General features: G+C 36.0%; 1 protein-coding gene and 2 pseudogenes across 1 annotated transcript; all 3 read right to left on the reverse strand.

Moving 5' to 3' along the window:
* On the reverse strand, positions 1,293–9,310 carry LOC18770480 (serine/threonine-protein kinase CTR1). The gene is made up of 16 exons (XM_020568457.1): positions 8,485–9,310; positions 7,260–7,561; positions 7,027–7,171; positions 6,601–6,704; positions 6,054–6,262; positions 4,778–5,182; positions 4,565–4,605; positions 4,406–4,474; positions 4,202–4,302; positions 3,976–4,060; positions 3,754–3,852; positions 3,403–3,471; positions 3,180–3,311; positions 2,851–2,945; positions 2,559–2,753; positions 1,293–1,870 (listed from the first exon to the last, which is right to left on the reverse strand). Exons 1-15 carry the CDS (start codon positions 9,049–9,051, stop codon positions 2,645–2,647), a joined length of 2,532 nt encoding a protein of 843 aa, XP_020424046.1. The 5' UTR covers positions 9,052–9,310; the 3' UTR covers positions 1,293–1,870; positions 2,559–2,644.
* On the reverse strand, positions 13,321–13,988 carry LOC18770556 (annotated as a pseudogene).
* Positions 14,101–15,675, reverse strand: LOC18771914 (annotated as a pseudogene).

Raw genomic sequence — 18,156 nt, forward strand, 5'->3', positions numbered from 1 at the left:
CTCCCTCCATTCGTTCCAGTCGTAGTTGAAAAATCCCAACAGAATTAAATCCCCTTAACCCACCCAACTCCCCGTTTCTCACCTACCCAAATTGAACCTCTCCATTTCTCTCTTCCTCATCTTTTTCTTTCCCTCTTTACTTCTCTAGTATCTGTCTCTCTCTCCCTGTACCTTCATTTCTGTCCGAACAATGGTTCAATGTTTCAATGGTTCAATGTATCTTTGAGACATGTACAAAAAGTTGAGAAGTCTATTTTTACAATTGAATTCCCCTATATCAATGGTTCAAAGGAAACATCAGCAATAAAGCATCCATGAATCAGACAAACAAATCAAGTGGAGACGCTTTGATGTAAAACCTAATATCATGTCATGTGTGGAAGGATTTATTTACACTAAATCAGACAAACAAATCAAGTGGGCTGTCTTTAGTTATGATCCACAATTATATGTTTGCTCTTGTGGAGCTCTGCCCACTCCATGTTCAAATGTGGTTCAGAGCGTCCCATCTCAAAATATCTTGAAAATTGATAATTAGCTTACAATTTAGGCTTAACTGCTACAGTACACTTTAAAACATTGGTCAAATCCCAATTTATCTCCTTAAAATTAAAGTAACCCACTTCGCCCTATTGACCAAAGTTTGATGTTCCACATTGCCTCATACCGGTGATTCCATAAAGTTTGACAACATGACAAGGGTATTTTAGTATTTTTCTGCACCAACATCATTTACTCCAATTTGAATGGGTACTTTGCATTATCTGGTGTTTTTTTGTGTAAGGATTCTCTGGTTTTATTGACGTTCACCACCCCACTCGTCACCTCTTCGAAATGACCACAGCACACTAATCACATGCATGCCTCCCGACTAGACAAGTTCATTTTGTTCAAATCCAACGACCAGAAACCGAGGTCCAAAATTTTAATATCTTGTTTTTTTTTTGTCAAAATAATTTTATAATATTTCTCAAGACAAGTAGAATATATCACAGAATCTGTTCAGCAAGCTTTATTAGGACATTCTCAAATAAATATTTAAGTTGAGAATTGATTACATACTAAAAATTTCGACCGTTAAATTACATCTAAAAGACTACTAACACATTTAATAAATGCAATCCAACATCCAAGAATAGAAGTATAAACTAATCCTCCACTTAAAAATACTTATTGAAGAATCTCCCCACATTCTTAGTAAGAAACTTCTTACTTTGCCTGCCCACACACGGGCGTCACAGGCCTATAATATAACATTCAACATTTTTTTTAAAAAAAATTGCTAATAGTCGTGTAAACTCTGCATTCTATAATATTAGGATTTGATCGGAAAAACTTTTTTGGGCTGCTTTAAGCAAAGCAAAACGAATAAAAACACATGGCTCAATAATTCCTATTATAAATTACAAGTAAAAATTTGCTGCAAACTACTTTAAGTAGATAATTTCTCTGCTTATTATAATCTGCAACATGCTGCAAACTAGTTGAAAAAAATGATCACAAGACAATGCGTCCATGATCAATCAGACCGTTGTAGAGATGCTAAAAGAGTATGTATTAGCTTTCTACTTTTGTTTTCTCCATTGCACTTGGGGAGCAAAAATAGAAACCTGCTAAACTGAGTGACTAACCTTCACAATTTATACAAAGTCATTACATGTTGAAAGACAACGTCAAGTTGTGTACCATGATGGGAAAGCTGCTACCTGATTCTAGTCGCACTCTTTTACATACAAAAATTATGAATAGAAATGATACAACTTTCCCAAGATGGCGTGACAGGACAGTTTTTCGGTGGACTTCTATGTGTAAGAAGTGATGGCGATAAAGAATACTGAATTGGAGATTAGAACAGAACTGTACAATGGTTCTGCAGCCAGAGAACAAGCATCAGAAATTTACACATACAAGTTTAATATACAGGAAATTGACCAAGCAAAAGAAATAAAAAAATTATTTGAAGTAAACAACACTCAAGCGTGCGGATAGCACATGCACTCGGGGTAAATAGAAAGTTTTATTGCAAGCCCTCGAAACCCAAATTTGAACGGTATTTTATCCACAGCTACCAGAAGCTGTTAAATGAGAGTGCATGTGCACGCGCAGTTAAATGACAGTCTAACAGGTTTGTATCCACAAACTACTAGAGGAAGATGTTACGTGATGTTCTGATTAGTGAGGTCACAGTACCAGCAGGCTACACACGACTGTTAAAGGAAGCATGAAGTTGCATGCTGTTCCAATTAGCACACAAAAAAGAGGCAACAGTCCGCACAGGCTGCATGCACATGATGATTACAGAAAGCATGGAGTTACATGCTATACTGATCAACTAGCATATAAAGAAAGAGACAACAGGATTCCATGCACACCGCATGAAGTTACATGCTGTTGGATTAGGTTAAACTTGAATTGCATACAGGTTGAAATTGTGTGGCTGTATAAAGATCCCACGCTGCACTATTTCTATACCAATCTTAAGATACCTATGTCATTACTAGTCCAAGAATAGGGCACTACTCAATTTTGGGAAACTGAAATGGAAATTTTAGGCATACCCGAGACTATGAACAGCATGCATGCCTGCCAGACATCACTTCTCAAAAGAATGCTGTATTATGTGCATGAATAAGCATTCGCCCATTCAGCTGAGTAATGGCACGCCTGGACGACTAGGTTGAGTCGCCGGAGGTTTAATCAACGGCATCAAAGATTCCATGATACTAGCAAATGAAGGTCGTTTCCAGGGCTCACTGCAGTATGACCATTGTTATTAAAGAAAAGTATTGAAAGGGGAGATTCGCATACAGACGTTAATCTAATATATGAAAATTAGAATCTCAAACTCACTTGGCCCAGCAAGCCTCAATGATCGAAGCCACTTGAGGATTCAAATCACGTGGAATCTCAAGCCTTTTGTTCTTAAAACCAACAGCTGCCACAACCTACACAACATATAAAAGAAACACTATGTATCATCATGATGTATGAACTCATGTAAAAGTATACAACATACACATTTCAGTAAAATTCTCAACTGAAGGAGAAACTGTAAAGAATAATGTAAAACATTTTCATAGTTACATTCCCCGTTCTAATCTATAATATAAGAGCATAACACAGATTATATGTATGGATGTACACTTCCATCATTCAACTTATTAACATGAAAAACAAACCTGTGCTGGATTTAAATTACCCCACGGCTGTTGCAGTGTAGCTAGTTCCCACAATATTACACCAAAACTGTAAACATCTGACTTCTCATTTGACGGTTCATCACGCAGGACTTCCGGTGCCATCCATTCCGGCTAATAATTTTCAATTTTCAATTGTCATGAACATGTAAAGCCACCTTAAAATGATAACCTTCAGGTTCTTGTCTAGTTTTAAAGAACTTACAGTCCCAGCAGCTGACTTTGATGAGAGAAAAGTGTTTGCCTTTAAACGGGAAAGACCAAAGTCACAAACCTACAAATGAACAGGCAAGACAAATTGTATAAACAAAATGGCAATATTACAGTAAGTAAATAAATGCAGGTAAGCTTATAGTCATGCTCCATTCCAAATACATAAAAGTACTTAATAGTGGGGCGCATGCCACTAAAAATTAAACTTATGAGAGCCATGAGAAATCATGAAGCAACGAGATTCTTTCACCAAGCTCATTAAATATTAAGATAAAATTGACAATGCATTCCCAGCACCCAAACCACAAGCAAAATAAATGTGGGTGAGCTTAAGGATCCTCACCTTCACTGTATATTTTTTGTCCACCAACAGATTTGGAGATTTTAAGTCTCGATGAACAATAGGAGGATTGCGTCTATGAAGATAATTCATTCCTTTTGCCTGTGTGAAACAATTCAAATCATGTAGCCAAAAATATTGAATAAAAACTTAAATATGTAAAGACAACGGAAGAATAAGAAGCCACACAAAAGAAAAGAAATTATGGATTCTTCAAATGCACACCACATCGTAAGCCATATTCAACCGGCGCTTCTCATCCAATGCCTCCATTGCGCCAGGTTTATGCAAAAGCCTATACAAGCTACCTCTGCAGTTTAGAGCCCATAATTTAGATCATTAAACAATTGTAAAAGCTCTTGATGCAGCCTAAATGTCTTATAGGCATCAAGTTCCTATTTGAGGGGGCGGTAGTAGGGGAAGGAGTGGATGTAAGAGGAAATCATAAAACCTTGATAAATATTCTGTCACAATGGACAAGTTTGGGGGCTTCGTAACTGCACCCATAAAGAGAACAATATTTGGATGCCGCAGCCGTTTCATTATAGTAACCTAGCAAACAGAAAAAGCCATGCTGCATATCAAAATCAAGACAAAGAAATTCACACTGCAATCAATTATGTTTTTAAAATTTCAATATATTGCTATTACAAACCTCTCTCAAAAATTCTTTAAAGCGTTCGGCATGAAAGTCTTGCTCCATAAGAATTTTCACAGCAACATCCTTAAAAGTACAACTTTTTATCAGTCTTATGAATGAAGGGATAAGAATAAGATTTCATGAGCCCAGAGTATAAACAGATTAGGTGCTTACAGAGCCATGCCAATCGGCACGATGAACAGTTCCAAAAGAACCTGCAAATGCACGATATCAGATTTCACATCCTCATATACAAACTCAATTTTATGAAATGCATGAAGAGAGTATGAGCTCTTCAAGCTATCTTTTTTAATTTTTAATCTCCAAGCTATTAAATGACTTTCATGATTGTACTCTAAATGATAGTTAAAAGGGGGGGTAAAATACCTGCACCAATTCTATCTTTTAGTACAAGATCATTCCATGGGATGTCCAAATCCTCTATATCGAATGTGAGCTCTTTACTTGGTTTACTAGGAACCAGTTGAACTCCCTCGACAAACCTCGAGCCTTTAGTTGTATCCACTCTTGAAACATCTCTATGCCCTATGGGTGGTATACGCTTTAGAGGGATTGGATCTTTTACCATGCCTGGTGTGTGTACAATGTTTTGAGAAGGGTTAAATAATTGGGGATTTCTATCTTCAAAACTCGGCTGAGAAACTTTTGCATACATAGAAGTGTTGTCATTGAGACTTGAAACTAGTAAAAGGTTGTTTCCTTCTGTAATCTTCCTATCTAACTGTTTAGGATACATAGAGAATTCCTTATTGTCCTCGTCAACAGCACTTCCTGTGATGATGGAAAACAATCATCCGTGAACTGGAATGTCATGATGATGAATGCCAATTTACAGAATAAAAACATAGACATTCCGTTTATCCATTCTGTAAGAGCTCAGAATCATCCCAGTTTTGACATTAAAATTGTATCTATCCCAAGTTCCCCCCAACCCCAAAGAATCAAAAGAAAAGAACTAAAAATGTCAAACTAAATGATGCATTAGCAGAACATACCATCTCTGCTCGTTTATACCAAATTCAAAACTGAAACAAACCTCAAAGAATATCCATTGGGATTTTTACAAGTTGTACCTAAAAAAACCCTAGATGTACTACCTACACCAGAGAAAATATAATATCAACACAAAGGGTATAGAGCATGGTGTGAGATGCTGATGTATCCAACTTTATTTGCATAGTTTTTATCAGGTTCTCCAAACTGTAGATGAACAGAAAGATACGTGATGCATCCAGGATTATCCTGATCTACTTTTAGGATTCTCCTGATTGATGTATCCGTGTCATACTGTACCTGAATCCTATATCCATGTCTATGCTTAATATTATCTGATTTAGCAAGGACATATTGTCATTAAAAAAAAAATTCAATAGTTGATCATATATAAATTAAAAAAAACGTTAATACAACACCAGTTGGTTATATGCATGCCCAGAAAATATTTCTCTTTTTTAATTAATTTAGTCGAGAGCTTGAGATGATTAAACTTCAAGCAGATATAAAACTCCAAACTGTTATGCTAAGCAGATCATAACAGTGAAATAAAATCTTGATCATCAAAAAATGATAAAATGAACAGATAAGCCACCACAACATGGACTTGTATATGCGTGTGTCATTGATTTGAAAAATAAACAGTCACCTGCAGAAGCTTCATCAAATACAAGATTAAGCGATTGACAGTCCGAGAAATACTGTTTGGCCAGTGACCTGAAATCAATGGTAGGTTCAACTGGTTTTAGTCTTGGAAAGCGCAGCGGTGAAGAAATTGAGATGGATGATGGACCATTGAGCAAGGAATCGGGCTCGCATAAGTAACCTGGATTTGCAATCAAATCTACTAAATACTCCCTGAAGTGAAACAAAAACACCATGTTATATGTCTCCATCAATTTGATAACAAGGGAATGAAATTTTGGACAATCCTATTCTCCAAATAGAGAAATATTATATCCAAATTTAATTTGATCATGTTGTTTTATTATATAATTCTTTTTGGCATACAGAATCTATAGCCTTGGATTAGACTATCAACCAAGAAATTCAAACAGATACAAAGATCATAAATAACTTATTTCCATACAGTAACTTGGATGACTTATGCAGTTATGCACCATGCAACTCTGAAAAGTAAATTACATTACTAGTTTATAACATTCATAGATACAAAAGTTAATAAAACTGCATACCTGTCAAGCCCAAACCGGACAAGACAAGAGGAAGCATCATCTCTTGTGCAATATTTACAGCCTTTGGCAATTCGACATGATAGATCAATTCTGTCAGCTAGCACCTTCAAAGATCAGACATGAACCTTGTTTGAATCATATCATGAACCATATGAATAATTTTAAAAGCACAAAGATTGCCTTATATGGGTTACAATTTCTATTCATTCTTATCAAATTAAAATTTCAAAACAAAAGCACACATGAATTTATGAAATTACATACTGTTTAACCAGCAAAAACAACAAAAATAGTTTTGTTTAAAACAAATAAGAGAGAACAAGTCCATATTTCTATTTAAAATAACAGCTCCAACAACAAAATAGATCAAGCTGAATACATTTCTGCCAAGGATACCGAAAATATCATGTTAAATAGGAACCTTACTTTGAATAATAAAGCACGATGTCTACAGAGACCAACAGAAAGGCTGCCTATTGGAACAACAACAGATCCTAAGCAATCTTTCAGATCATCACTGCTCTCCCTCCATATGGGGACAAATTCATCCTCTCCTACAGAAGCTGAACCCCTTGTGATAGAAATAAGAACTCAGTTACATATGAATGCCAAACATAGATGTTCCAGAAAGATGAGGATAGAATGTACAGACAACTTACCCCATGCGGTTGCATACAAGTTTTGCCAGCTGATCTACTATCTCTTTTGTAGTTATGCAAGTACAAGAAAGGCTGAAGACCCTATTTTGGAGTTCCTTTAAGCTGGGATCACTACGTCGATCAATTAAAACCACTTCAATAGAAGAACCAATGCCAGGATCAACAGACCTTAATGATTCAATTGATGGTATACGACCATTCTCTTGCATATCAGTGCACACAGTCCATACATACGGATCTATTCCATGAATTAGGTAAAATCCATCAGGCACTATGTCAAAGTACGATAGGCAGCCATTCACCTGATACACATTATATCAATAGGATAGGATTATCCATTTATCACCAGAAAATGCAAACAAAATGTACGAACAATGATGTTTCAAAAGCATTTCTTAAACTCCTTTAGCTTTCTGAGAAATTTTGGGCGAGGAAGTGGAATATATGATCTCTAGTTAGATATCTGACATGCAATGTTGTTAGGCTATGAATCTGGACCACACAACATGATTTTACCATACCTTACAAGAGAAAACTATTCCTAACATACCAATAGACCCATATCCATAGTTATATTTATTACAAAAACTTAACTTCCATAACAAACAATTTTAGTAAGTGAAATCTTAATTCATTGACAACATTCTACAGGAATTTATTAATCTATCTTTTCAGTTACTGTAAGGTCAGACCCAAAGAGGCATTACATTTCCGAATTCCAATACTGACTATTTCCTCTTGCATAACAGTTTTGTCACTTTATTAAATTAGTTTTACAGATGTAAATCCACTCATAAAACTGAGCTGCAACCTAACATAGGATCACACAATGCTACATAACACATTTTTCTTAGAAATTGAATACGATAATGTAAGAAATGCCCATTTGGTTTAACTGAAGTCATACATTGTTCAGTGATCAATTGCTTGCTCAAGCAAAATAGGCTAGGTTGTGAAAGAAATCAGTTCCATCATGAACATTGTTTTCTTGTTTGATGTGAAGCATGTGAAGGGAATGGAATAATATAGGGCATTTGAGATATAATGTTAGTTTATCAATATGATTAAGACAAAATTCTTAAGACACTAAGAATTCAGCTCAAAAGACGTGAAAATGAGCATATAAATTGACTCAATTAACAAAGCAAAGCAGCAAACCAAACACCCAATGTAACATAGCATATCAAAAATATCCATTGAGGACAGAAAGCACATGAAACCCTACCCAAAACCGATGCGAAACAGCGTCAACGGAGCCGGACGACCTCGATGACGATACATCCGGCACTAGATCCAAGAAATTGGGATCATCGGTACAAGTGGCCTCCGACGACAGCCGAAGAGCCAAAGCCAGCTGCAGCTGATAACTCTCCTCAGTCTGCTGAGCCCAGCTCTTCCCCGAAGACGAGCCACCGCCACCGGTGGTCCCTACAGCTCCATCCCCACCTTTCATTCGAAATTCACCACCTCCACCAACCTTGAACACATCGTCGGGCACGTACCCGAACCCATCGATCTCATTCGCCGCTGTATTCGATAGAGTCGGAGCGTAGTATTCACCGGAGAGCGAGCTCTCACCGAAGCTGCTCCCACTCGACTGCCTCTGTAACCCGACTGACGAGTACGGGTTCCCGACCCGATTCGCCCGAAAATCCGCTCCAGTTTCCCACTCGAATCCTCTCTCAGCTTTTCCTTTGTTGTTCTTGCTCTCCGAATCGTAAAACGCCGCCGTCTGGTCGTCGGGGACTTGGCTCAGAAGCGTGTAGTTCGATCTCCTACCGGGCATTTCCATCGAGACTTTGGAGAAATCGATTCGTCACAAAACCCTAGAAACTCTTAAACCCGCCATCGTTGAAAACAAAAAGGTCACAGGACTCAGAGGACTTCAGAGAAGGTCGAGTTTCTCTCTCTACAATTTTCCACTGTCGGAGAGAGAAAAAGCGAAAGCGGTGGTGAGGTTTTCATTCGGTGGCGTAATCGTAAATATTGTTTCAAATTTTTTCCTTTAAAAAAACCTTAATTAAAAGTAATTAATATTAATTTTGGATTGTGCTTTTCGGTGCGTGCTTGCCCCAGACCCCATTTTGCCTTCTCACACGCTTGATCAAGAATTCCTTGTTTCCTTTTTGTCTGTGGCTCATGGCTTAACACGCGAGTGATTAATTGTTGTTTAATTGGGTTTGGGGGGCAATTTAATGATTGGGTTAGGACAGTTAGGTGGTGATTTATTATTAATTTTCTTTTTTTGAGGTACATGCATGATTTCAATTTTTGGTACAAAAGTTGGGTGGGGTTCAATGCATCTTTGTTTCTTTTTCATTTTAAGGATTTTCTTTCTTTGTCATGGTATTTGGTATGTACGTCATTCTTTATATTATTTTGCACGGATTATTTATTTAAATGGTTTTTAAATTTATATCTGAGTTACATTTTAATCTTTTAATCAAATTATTTGTTCAAATGATTCATTTGGTACGTCAGACTGTACTGACTAATTTTTGTCGGATAGTATTAATTTGTTCCGGAGAGTACTGACTATTTATCCATAATATTATAAGGCGTTTGGTGCTGTTTCGGATAAATAATCTGACTAAGTTATACTGTGTTTGGTGATGTTTCGGATAACATCAGATCAGACTATTTATAAATAAAAAATAAAAAAAATCTTTGATAATTTTAATGAAAATTGAGATTCAAATGACACAAATTTTTTTTTGGTAAGATTCATATGACAAGATTTGTTTTTCAATTGTTTTTGCCAAGATTTTTTTTCATATAACCCATTATCATAATTGTAGTATCTCATAAAAATTCCAACATACTCGCATACGTTAATAAAAACAGTACCAAATAATGTATAATTCAAAGTGATCACATATTAAGGTGCTAAGAGCAAAAGAGAAAGTTGTTCATAAACCAAACTACATGAAAGAGTGAATCACAACTCCCTCGCCCCAAGTAAGAGAAGAACAAATGCTTTTCTCATAGCACCATCCAATGTCAGGAATGTTTTTTCATCACTTGCTTTCTCCAAAATTAGCCGTAGTGCCTTAATTTGGTCATTAATAGACAAGTCCATCTTTACTTTTCTAATAGCAATTGACAAAGAAAAAAAAAATGGTTCCTAGAATTCAGGTTCATACAATTTTAATTTTGTAATTTTGCTCTCCTAGTCGTCATGTATGTATGTATTCAACTAAACTACCAACACTATCACAGTTTTTTGTTTTTGGACGAAAATTGGCAATACTATGTTTAATACCAACAATCTAAATATTCCCACAACGTCGAATCACTATATCACATACAAAGAAAACATTCGATTAAAAAAATGCCAAAAAAAAAATTCATAACCTAATTTCCACTAAAAAATTGAAATATATAAAGCATATTGGAGAGAGTATGAAAAAGAGAGAGAGAGTGAAAGATGGATACCTGGAGAAGAGTGGAGAAGATAGTAGAGAACAACCCTAGGGAGAAGAAGATGAAAAGAGCGTCTGATTTTTTTTCGTAGAACGCGTGTTCTTTTTCTCTAGCCGTATAATTAAGCGTGTATTATCTAAACCGGGGTGTGTGTGTTGTATTAGTTAGTCAGGTAAGGAGAGTATTAAAAGCTCAACCCGTATAAAATAGTCGGGTAATTAAATAATACAAGTTGACACCAAACACCTGACATAGACTATTTACTCCTATCCAGAGTCTAATACGGTATACCAAACGAGCCCTAACTCTATATTAATCGGTGATTTAATCCTATCATTATATTCTGTATGTTGTCATCAAATATAAGAATAAAATAGTCCAGTTAAATAAATGCTAAATAAATTAAAAACTAAAAATCAAAAGAAAAAGAACCTCTCCCTCTCCCACCTCCTAGTCCCTAGCTCGATAACCATCGCCCCATCTTCTCCTCCACGCACCCCACCCTCTCTTCCCCTCCCTCCCTTCCTCCCTCCATGTCCCCTCCTCATCTCCCCCTCTATCTCTCTCTTCTCCATTTCTCTCTTCAAACAAACCCAGACCCATGTAGACGCATCTTCAACCTCTCTACTAAATTTAGGAAACTGAAGGCGGAGGGGAGAGAGAGGTTTGGTGGTTGGTTTTTTTTTTTTTTGGGTTACTTTTTGTTGTTTTTTTTATTCTTTTATAATTTTTAATTAATTTAAAAAATAAACAAATTTTTGTATTAATTTTTTAACCATATCTTTTATTTTTTTAGTTGTTAAACGTATTATTTACTCCCATAAATGACATGTGCTGCTCACATGACTAAAATTAACAGAAAATGTAACGGTAGGACAAATTCGTTGATTAATAAAGAGTTGATGGACCATTTGAACGAATAATTTAATTGAGGGACTAAAATAAAATTTGAGTATAAATTTGAGAACCATTTGAGTAAATAACCCTATTTTCCCCATTAAGCATTTTCTGCAAATGACAGAAATTATTAAAAGAATGGCGTCATTATAACATGAACTCTACTCGCATCATCCACTTTGTGTGTTTTTGGATATTTGTTTCTAATGGTAAAATTAGTATTAAGTAATGTAATTTGAGTATTTATTTCTAGGATTAGAAGTGTTGAATCGTACGTAAAAGTGAGTTACGTCAATTGGTTTTTGAATTTGAATCTCCCTCTTTTATGTTAGAGTAGGTGGCAACGTACACGCAATGTGCTTTGTCAGAATTATCGTTTCTCCAATTAACTTTGACCAATAGCATTGTATCTAAGACTCAGGTTTGGGACTGATCTTTGTGACGTTAGAGGAACCCTCATAAAATGGGTTAACTAAACTTCATTTAATTGGTCCATTTTACATAACCATAAACAATGTTGTCTTTGGTTTCTTGTGAGAAATGATTGCCATGAGGCACAAGTTCAGTGTGATCTTTGTGACGTTAGAGGAAACCTCATAAAGCGGGTTAACTAAACTTCATTTGATTAGTCCATTTTACATAACCATAAACAACGTTGTGTTTGGTTTCTTGTAAGAAATGTATGTCCAGAGGCTCGTGTTGGGTGCAATATTTTTGACGATAATCTTTGTGACATTAGAGGAAACCTCATTAATTAGGTTAACTAAATTTCATTTGATTGGTCCATTTTACATAACCATAAACAACGTTATGTTTAGTTTATTGCGAGAAATGTCTGGCCCACAAAAAATGAAGTTGCCAATGGACGCTTCTCTACCTTTTAGACAATTAGGTGCATCATTTTTTGCCGTATATGATTGGTGAACCCATATTTGGTCAATGTTCATAAGTTACTATGGAGAGCTATGCTACAGCTTAATTGGTGTACAATTTATGGTCATAGATAATTGGTGAACTTGTATTCAATCAGTGGTCATAAATTACACTAGAGAGCTATGTTGCAGTCAATTGGTGTACGATTTCTGGCAGTAGATGATTGGGGAACCCCTATTTCATCAATAGTCATAAATTAAAATGGATAGCTATGATGCAGTCAATTAGTATATGATTTTTGGCCGTGGATAATTGGGGAACTCGTATTTGGTGAATGGTCATAAATTACCCACATTCAAATGGGCAATTCACATTAGCAAAGTTCTTTCATTGCATCAATATAATAGTATAATTGCACTCTCTTAGTAGAAGGCACTCCTTTTGTTTTACCACATTGATAAAAGGTGACGATGCTTTTAGTAATTATGGATGTGAGAGAGTCATAACTTAAGATAACATCAGTCTCGTGTTTAGGGTGATATGATATTCACAATAGCGAAGATGACATCAAAGAGCTTTACATTATCGCCTTTTTGAGATGTGTCACTTCTTTGAACACTGTATCATTCTCAAATAGAGCGTGTCCAATGCAATCACCTAATTACTATTATTATTTTAATCTCAGATACTTCCTAAGATAAAACATGGATAATTTCTTATGAGATTTAGAGCGAATTATGGGACAAACAAAACACAATATGCATCTAATACAAAATCACAGCAACAACTCTAGCAAGTTATACTTTGCAATTCAAATTCTATGATCAGGTCTCAAGACGGTAGCGTTACATTGCTTGCTAAACAACATTTATATACTGGCATCATGGCCTCTCGGAGATCGTGACTGTAAACGACATTGTACAGCACCGTAAATCTCATTAGTTTCAGTCATTGCACCATTTATAGTGAGAGGAAGGATGAGTGAAATTCTGAGTTCATCTTTGATCATCCTGATATGTCGTTGGGTGAACAAATTGTTCCACATCAAGGTGTTCATGGCCGGTGCAACAAATAAAGGCTTGCTGAAATCCCATGCATATACAGAAACATAAGAAAAAGAAAGTTTCTTTTGAAATACTAACTTAAAACAACTTTATAAGGTAATGAGATTTCCAGAATGTTAAATATTACCTTGCCTAGTATGTTTGCTGATAATGGGGCAATAACTATGATATCAGCTCAACCGCGGAGCTCAATAGGAAGCAAGCTATCACCTGTTGTGTTCCATCTGGACCGTTCATCCTCATCGGTGTAAAGTATTACATCCCTGGAGAGTGATGCAATATCAATGAAATGAAAAGATGCTTTTGTAGCAACTACTCTTACTTCTGACCATCCAAAAAAACTACGGCAGAGGTGAGCAAACTTTGTGGCCGCTATACTTCCGCTAGCAACGAGGAGAATCTGTGGCTTGCTCAGAGCAGCCTCAGCTTGCGTTGGCTCCCAATGAGAGATTCCAGGTCCAGCACAAGTCATAACCTATTCATGAGATGCCAACATGTTCTTAAAACAAAAGAAAATAGGCTATGCATAAAGCCTCAATTTAGACCAGTTTGCATGCCCAACAAACCACATAGAAAACATCTTGCTAAGCAATAACGTCACGTTGTTGAAATCGTGACTATAAAAGAGTCTTACAGTAGAGTGGATTATGGAAGGTTCAACCATTACACCACTGATTGGTGGGACGAGAAATTCCTTGTTCATCAATAGACATCATATGTCGCTCCATGAAGGGACTGCTCCACAATAAGGTCTTCATGGCCGGTGTGACAAAGAAAGTCTTGCTGTAATCCCATGCATGTACAACACAGGTGAGTATATTGTCACACAATCCCTCATCAATCTACACAAACATGGGACATCAATTATAAAACACATACACAAATGTAAGAGTACAAACTATAGATTTTAGACATTAAACCAGATAAAGTATAGCAAAGCCAAACAAACATACATTTATGTATACAATGAATTATATTAGGCCAAATTTACCAAAGCAAATTATTTTTTATTTTCCCTGTCTGAGTGAAATGACAAGAAAAGAAGGCAATCAAGAAGCAATATAATCCCCAACTCTAAAAGCATGCGCCTTCTCTGCTTTCTGCAATTCCTTGCAAGATCCAGTTGCCTAAAAACAACTAGATTTAACTGATAAGTCCCAAATATAAAACAATTGTCAGCTTGTTGCCTTGTGAATGAGATTTTTTTTTTATCCATTTGATAATCTCATAAAGTTGTATCTTATAAGGCTAATGCTAGAATGTACTTTTAGTTTTAGCTAGGTATGACCTTTTCTACTATATACTAACTCAAAACAACTTTATAAAGTAATGAGACATCCATGTTATGAAATATTACCTTGCTCAGTGTGTTTACTAATAATGGAGCAATAACCATGATATCAGCCCAACAACGAAGCTCAATGTGAAGCACGCTATCACCCATATTGTTCTAACTGGACCACTCATCCTCATCTGTGTAAAGAATTACATCATTGGGAAGTGATGCTCTATCAAGGAAATGCAAAGCTCATCCCGTGGCAACTGCTTTTACTTCTGCCCATGGAGAAAAACTATGGCAGAGGTTACTAAACCTTAAGGTAGCTACACTTCCAGTAGCAGCAAGTAGAATCTGTGGCTTCCTCGTAGCATCATTGACTTGTATTGGCTTTGATTCTCCACAACTCCCAACTTCAGAGCAAGCCATAACCCTATTCCACAGATGCCGACCTGTTCTTAAACAATTCACCTAAAATATGAAAAGGTGATTACTACACAATGCCTAAATTTAATAACACAACGAGACAATCCATAATGAATTTGAACCAATTGCACATTCTTAAGCGCATATATGAGTGATCCACATGCCCAAGAAAACCAAAAAGAAAAGGCAGCCATGTTGAGAAAATTAAAATATGCATGTAGTGCTATAAAACAGATGATATATGCAGGTAACCACAAACCCCCAAAAAAAAAAAAAAAAAAAAATCTAGTCAACCAGACATATTGTCCAGCTAGCTACTTCATTCCCTGCACCATAAAACTCAACTCAAAAAAAGTATTTCCATTTATGTTCTTTACATGATAACTCATTCCCAGTCAAGTATATTGAGGGCAAATTCAAGCCAACTCTAAAAAGTTCAAAATTTTAGTCTAAATAGACGACCCTCTTAATTTCTCCAAGACAAGAAACAATTCAATACCAAGAACAACTTTCTTCACCAAGATACACTAATACTTAGCAAACTTAGAGTGAAAATTTAAATAACGGGTTGGATTCTGCATTCATCTTATCCCATATTCTTGCAAAAAAAGATCGAAAGTGACACTCTTAGACAACCCATTTAAGAACTTAATAAAGAAATGCCAGAAAACTACTAAACTTGCTGATTAGAAAAGCAATAACATGCCAAGCTTCAATGGTAATAAAGCAATTTCTGAAAGGAAAACTGTGTAATTAAAGATCCTGCTGAATTAATTGGGCTTCCAAGGAATTGACCTTTCCACTTAACTGTGCTGCAATGAAAATGAAATGGAATTAAGTGCTGATATTGAAAAGAAGCCTCTGAAGCTTTGGTTATTACTTTCTCAGTGACTTACTATCAAACACATTCGCCACATTTATACAAGAATGATCTTCTTTCCCTCCTCAGTCCTACAAACTAACAAACAAGTTACATAGGTTCCCTGTTTAACTAACTCTTAACTAACTTGCTGACGTGGCCTGTTTGAAGTTTATCATTTCAACCAGGCAAGATCAATGATTCATCTATGAAGTCTCTCACTAACAGGCAACCGTCCGCCATTGGATTTGATCCGAGAAGTATGCATTGGTTGGTGGGCTGGTGGAAGAAGGTGGTGGATGTTATGATGGTATTTTTTCCATACCTCATTATTTCCAAAATGGCAAATATGAACTTCACCTTTTCCCTTTCCCGTGCTCCAAATATTCTATTTAAACCCAGCTCCCCCCACCCAGCTCACAAATAAGTGCAAGTTCATACATTTTTAACAAATTAACAATCAAGTTGTGACTTGGGGGTCTTCAGTTGAAGTACAATATTTTTTTTGTTATTATTTATGCATAGATTTCACGTCACTTAAAATGTATTACTAATCTAACCCATCTAACATGTTATATCACATTGATATTGATAATATAGCATAAAATGCTTTTGATAGGGTTTGGTATAAAAATTTAGAAGTGCTTATGGGTCATAGAAATACTTTGTGAAGAATCACATGTATATGCTTTTTCATAAAGCACTCCCAAGTGCTTTTAAATTTCTTATGAAAATTTCAACGTTTTTATAATAACAATACTTTTCAGAAGTGTTTATAAATTATGAGCAAAAATGCTTCTTAGAGAAGTAGTCCCAAACGAATCCTATAATCAAATTAATTATGAATATTTGATTTGTTAAAACAACAAATTATCATATTTTCATTGAAAGTTTTGATTAATATCTTATTTGTTATTGGGCTAATGACAAAAGACACCTTGCAGGTTTGGGGTGGTTCTCAATATGGACCCCAGGGTATCAATTTCATCAATTTACACCCTAACGTTTTCAACATCGTCTAATTTCATCCTTATGTTAAGTTGACTGTGTGGTCAATCGTTAAATGATGACGTGGCACCCGTGAGACTCACCCTACCAACGGACTGACCATTCTACGTACGAAATTCGAAGGGTATTTTGGGGTTGGAAATTTTTTTATAAAAAATTGAAATGGGGCCCAATTTCGCACGATTAGCCTTTAACCCCATCAGTCATCGTCAACCTCACATTTAACCTAAGGCCACCTAAAACTCCATGGTTGAGACCTGAGAGCTACAATTTGGAAGAAGTGAGTAGCCCAAATGGTTTATTCGACTATAATGGCGTGTTAACCCATAAAAGAAAGAAGAAATAGAGGAACATGCGATGGTGTGTTAGTGTAGTAAAAATGCGAGAATTCGAACCTCTTTGACAATTTCGAATCCTGGGAGGCGATTTGCTGTGTGTACAAAGGTAAAAAAAACTGGACTTGAGGTAAAATATGATATTTTGAATTGTAGCAGGTGCAAATATGAATTTATAGAGTGAGTTTTGTGCAGGGTAGATAAGGTTGTAATTTCTAGAGAATTCACTAGCAAAGGCAAGATGCAGAGAAAAGGTTCTTTCGGCAGTATTGGTTATGTCATAGATCCTGATTGCAAGGTTCATATTTGGAGGGAATGGTGGATCAGGTGGAATAAGGGTTTTTAGGAATGTACTGTGCTTTTGGTGTAATGTACGGTGCTTTTGGTTATGTAATGGGAGTGAGCATTTTGGCTATGTAACGAGCATTGGAATGTGAATGATGTAATTTGCATACAATGTGATGTTTTGGTAATGCAAGATGTAATCAGACTTTTGATATGTACAAAATCAACATCTTCATTTTAACAACTTGTTTCTACATACAAATTTATTTCCACTTGCAGCATGACAACAAAATAGGGCACAAAATAACATTGACAACCTTCTAAATAACAGAACCTGTCTTCCAAACAAACAGAACCTGCCTTCCAAAATAACACAAGCTATCTTCCAAAATAAGCCAACTTGTCTTCTAAAATAACCCAACCAGCTAAAATTGTCTTGTGAATCCAAAAT

The sequence above is a fragment of the Prunus persica genome, chromosome G7 (genome assembly GCF_000346465.2).
Source record: "Prunus persica cultivar Lovell chromosome G7, Prunus_persica_NCBIv2, whole genome shotgun sequence".
Classification (NCBI taxonomy): domain Eukaryota; kingdom Viridiplantae; phylum Streptophyta; class Magnoliopsida; order Rosales; family Rosaceae; genus Prunus; species Prunus persica.

Excerpts from the sequence above, each read along its gene's own strand:
- LOC18770480 (XM_020568457.1), bottom strand. The coding sequence starts at position 9,051 with ATGGAAATGCCCGGTAGGAGATCGAACTACACGCTTCTGAGCCAAGTC. Across the intron at positions 6,263-6,600 it reads GTCCGGTTTGGGCTTGACAG|GGAGTATTTAGTAGATTTGA; the intron begins GTATGCAGTTTT and ends GTTTCACTTCAG. Across the intron at positions 2,946-3,179 it reads GTAATTTAAATCCAGCACAG|GTTGTGGCAGCTGTTGGTTT; the intron begins GTTTGTTTTTCA and ends TATGTTGTGTAG.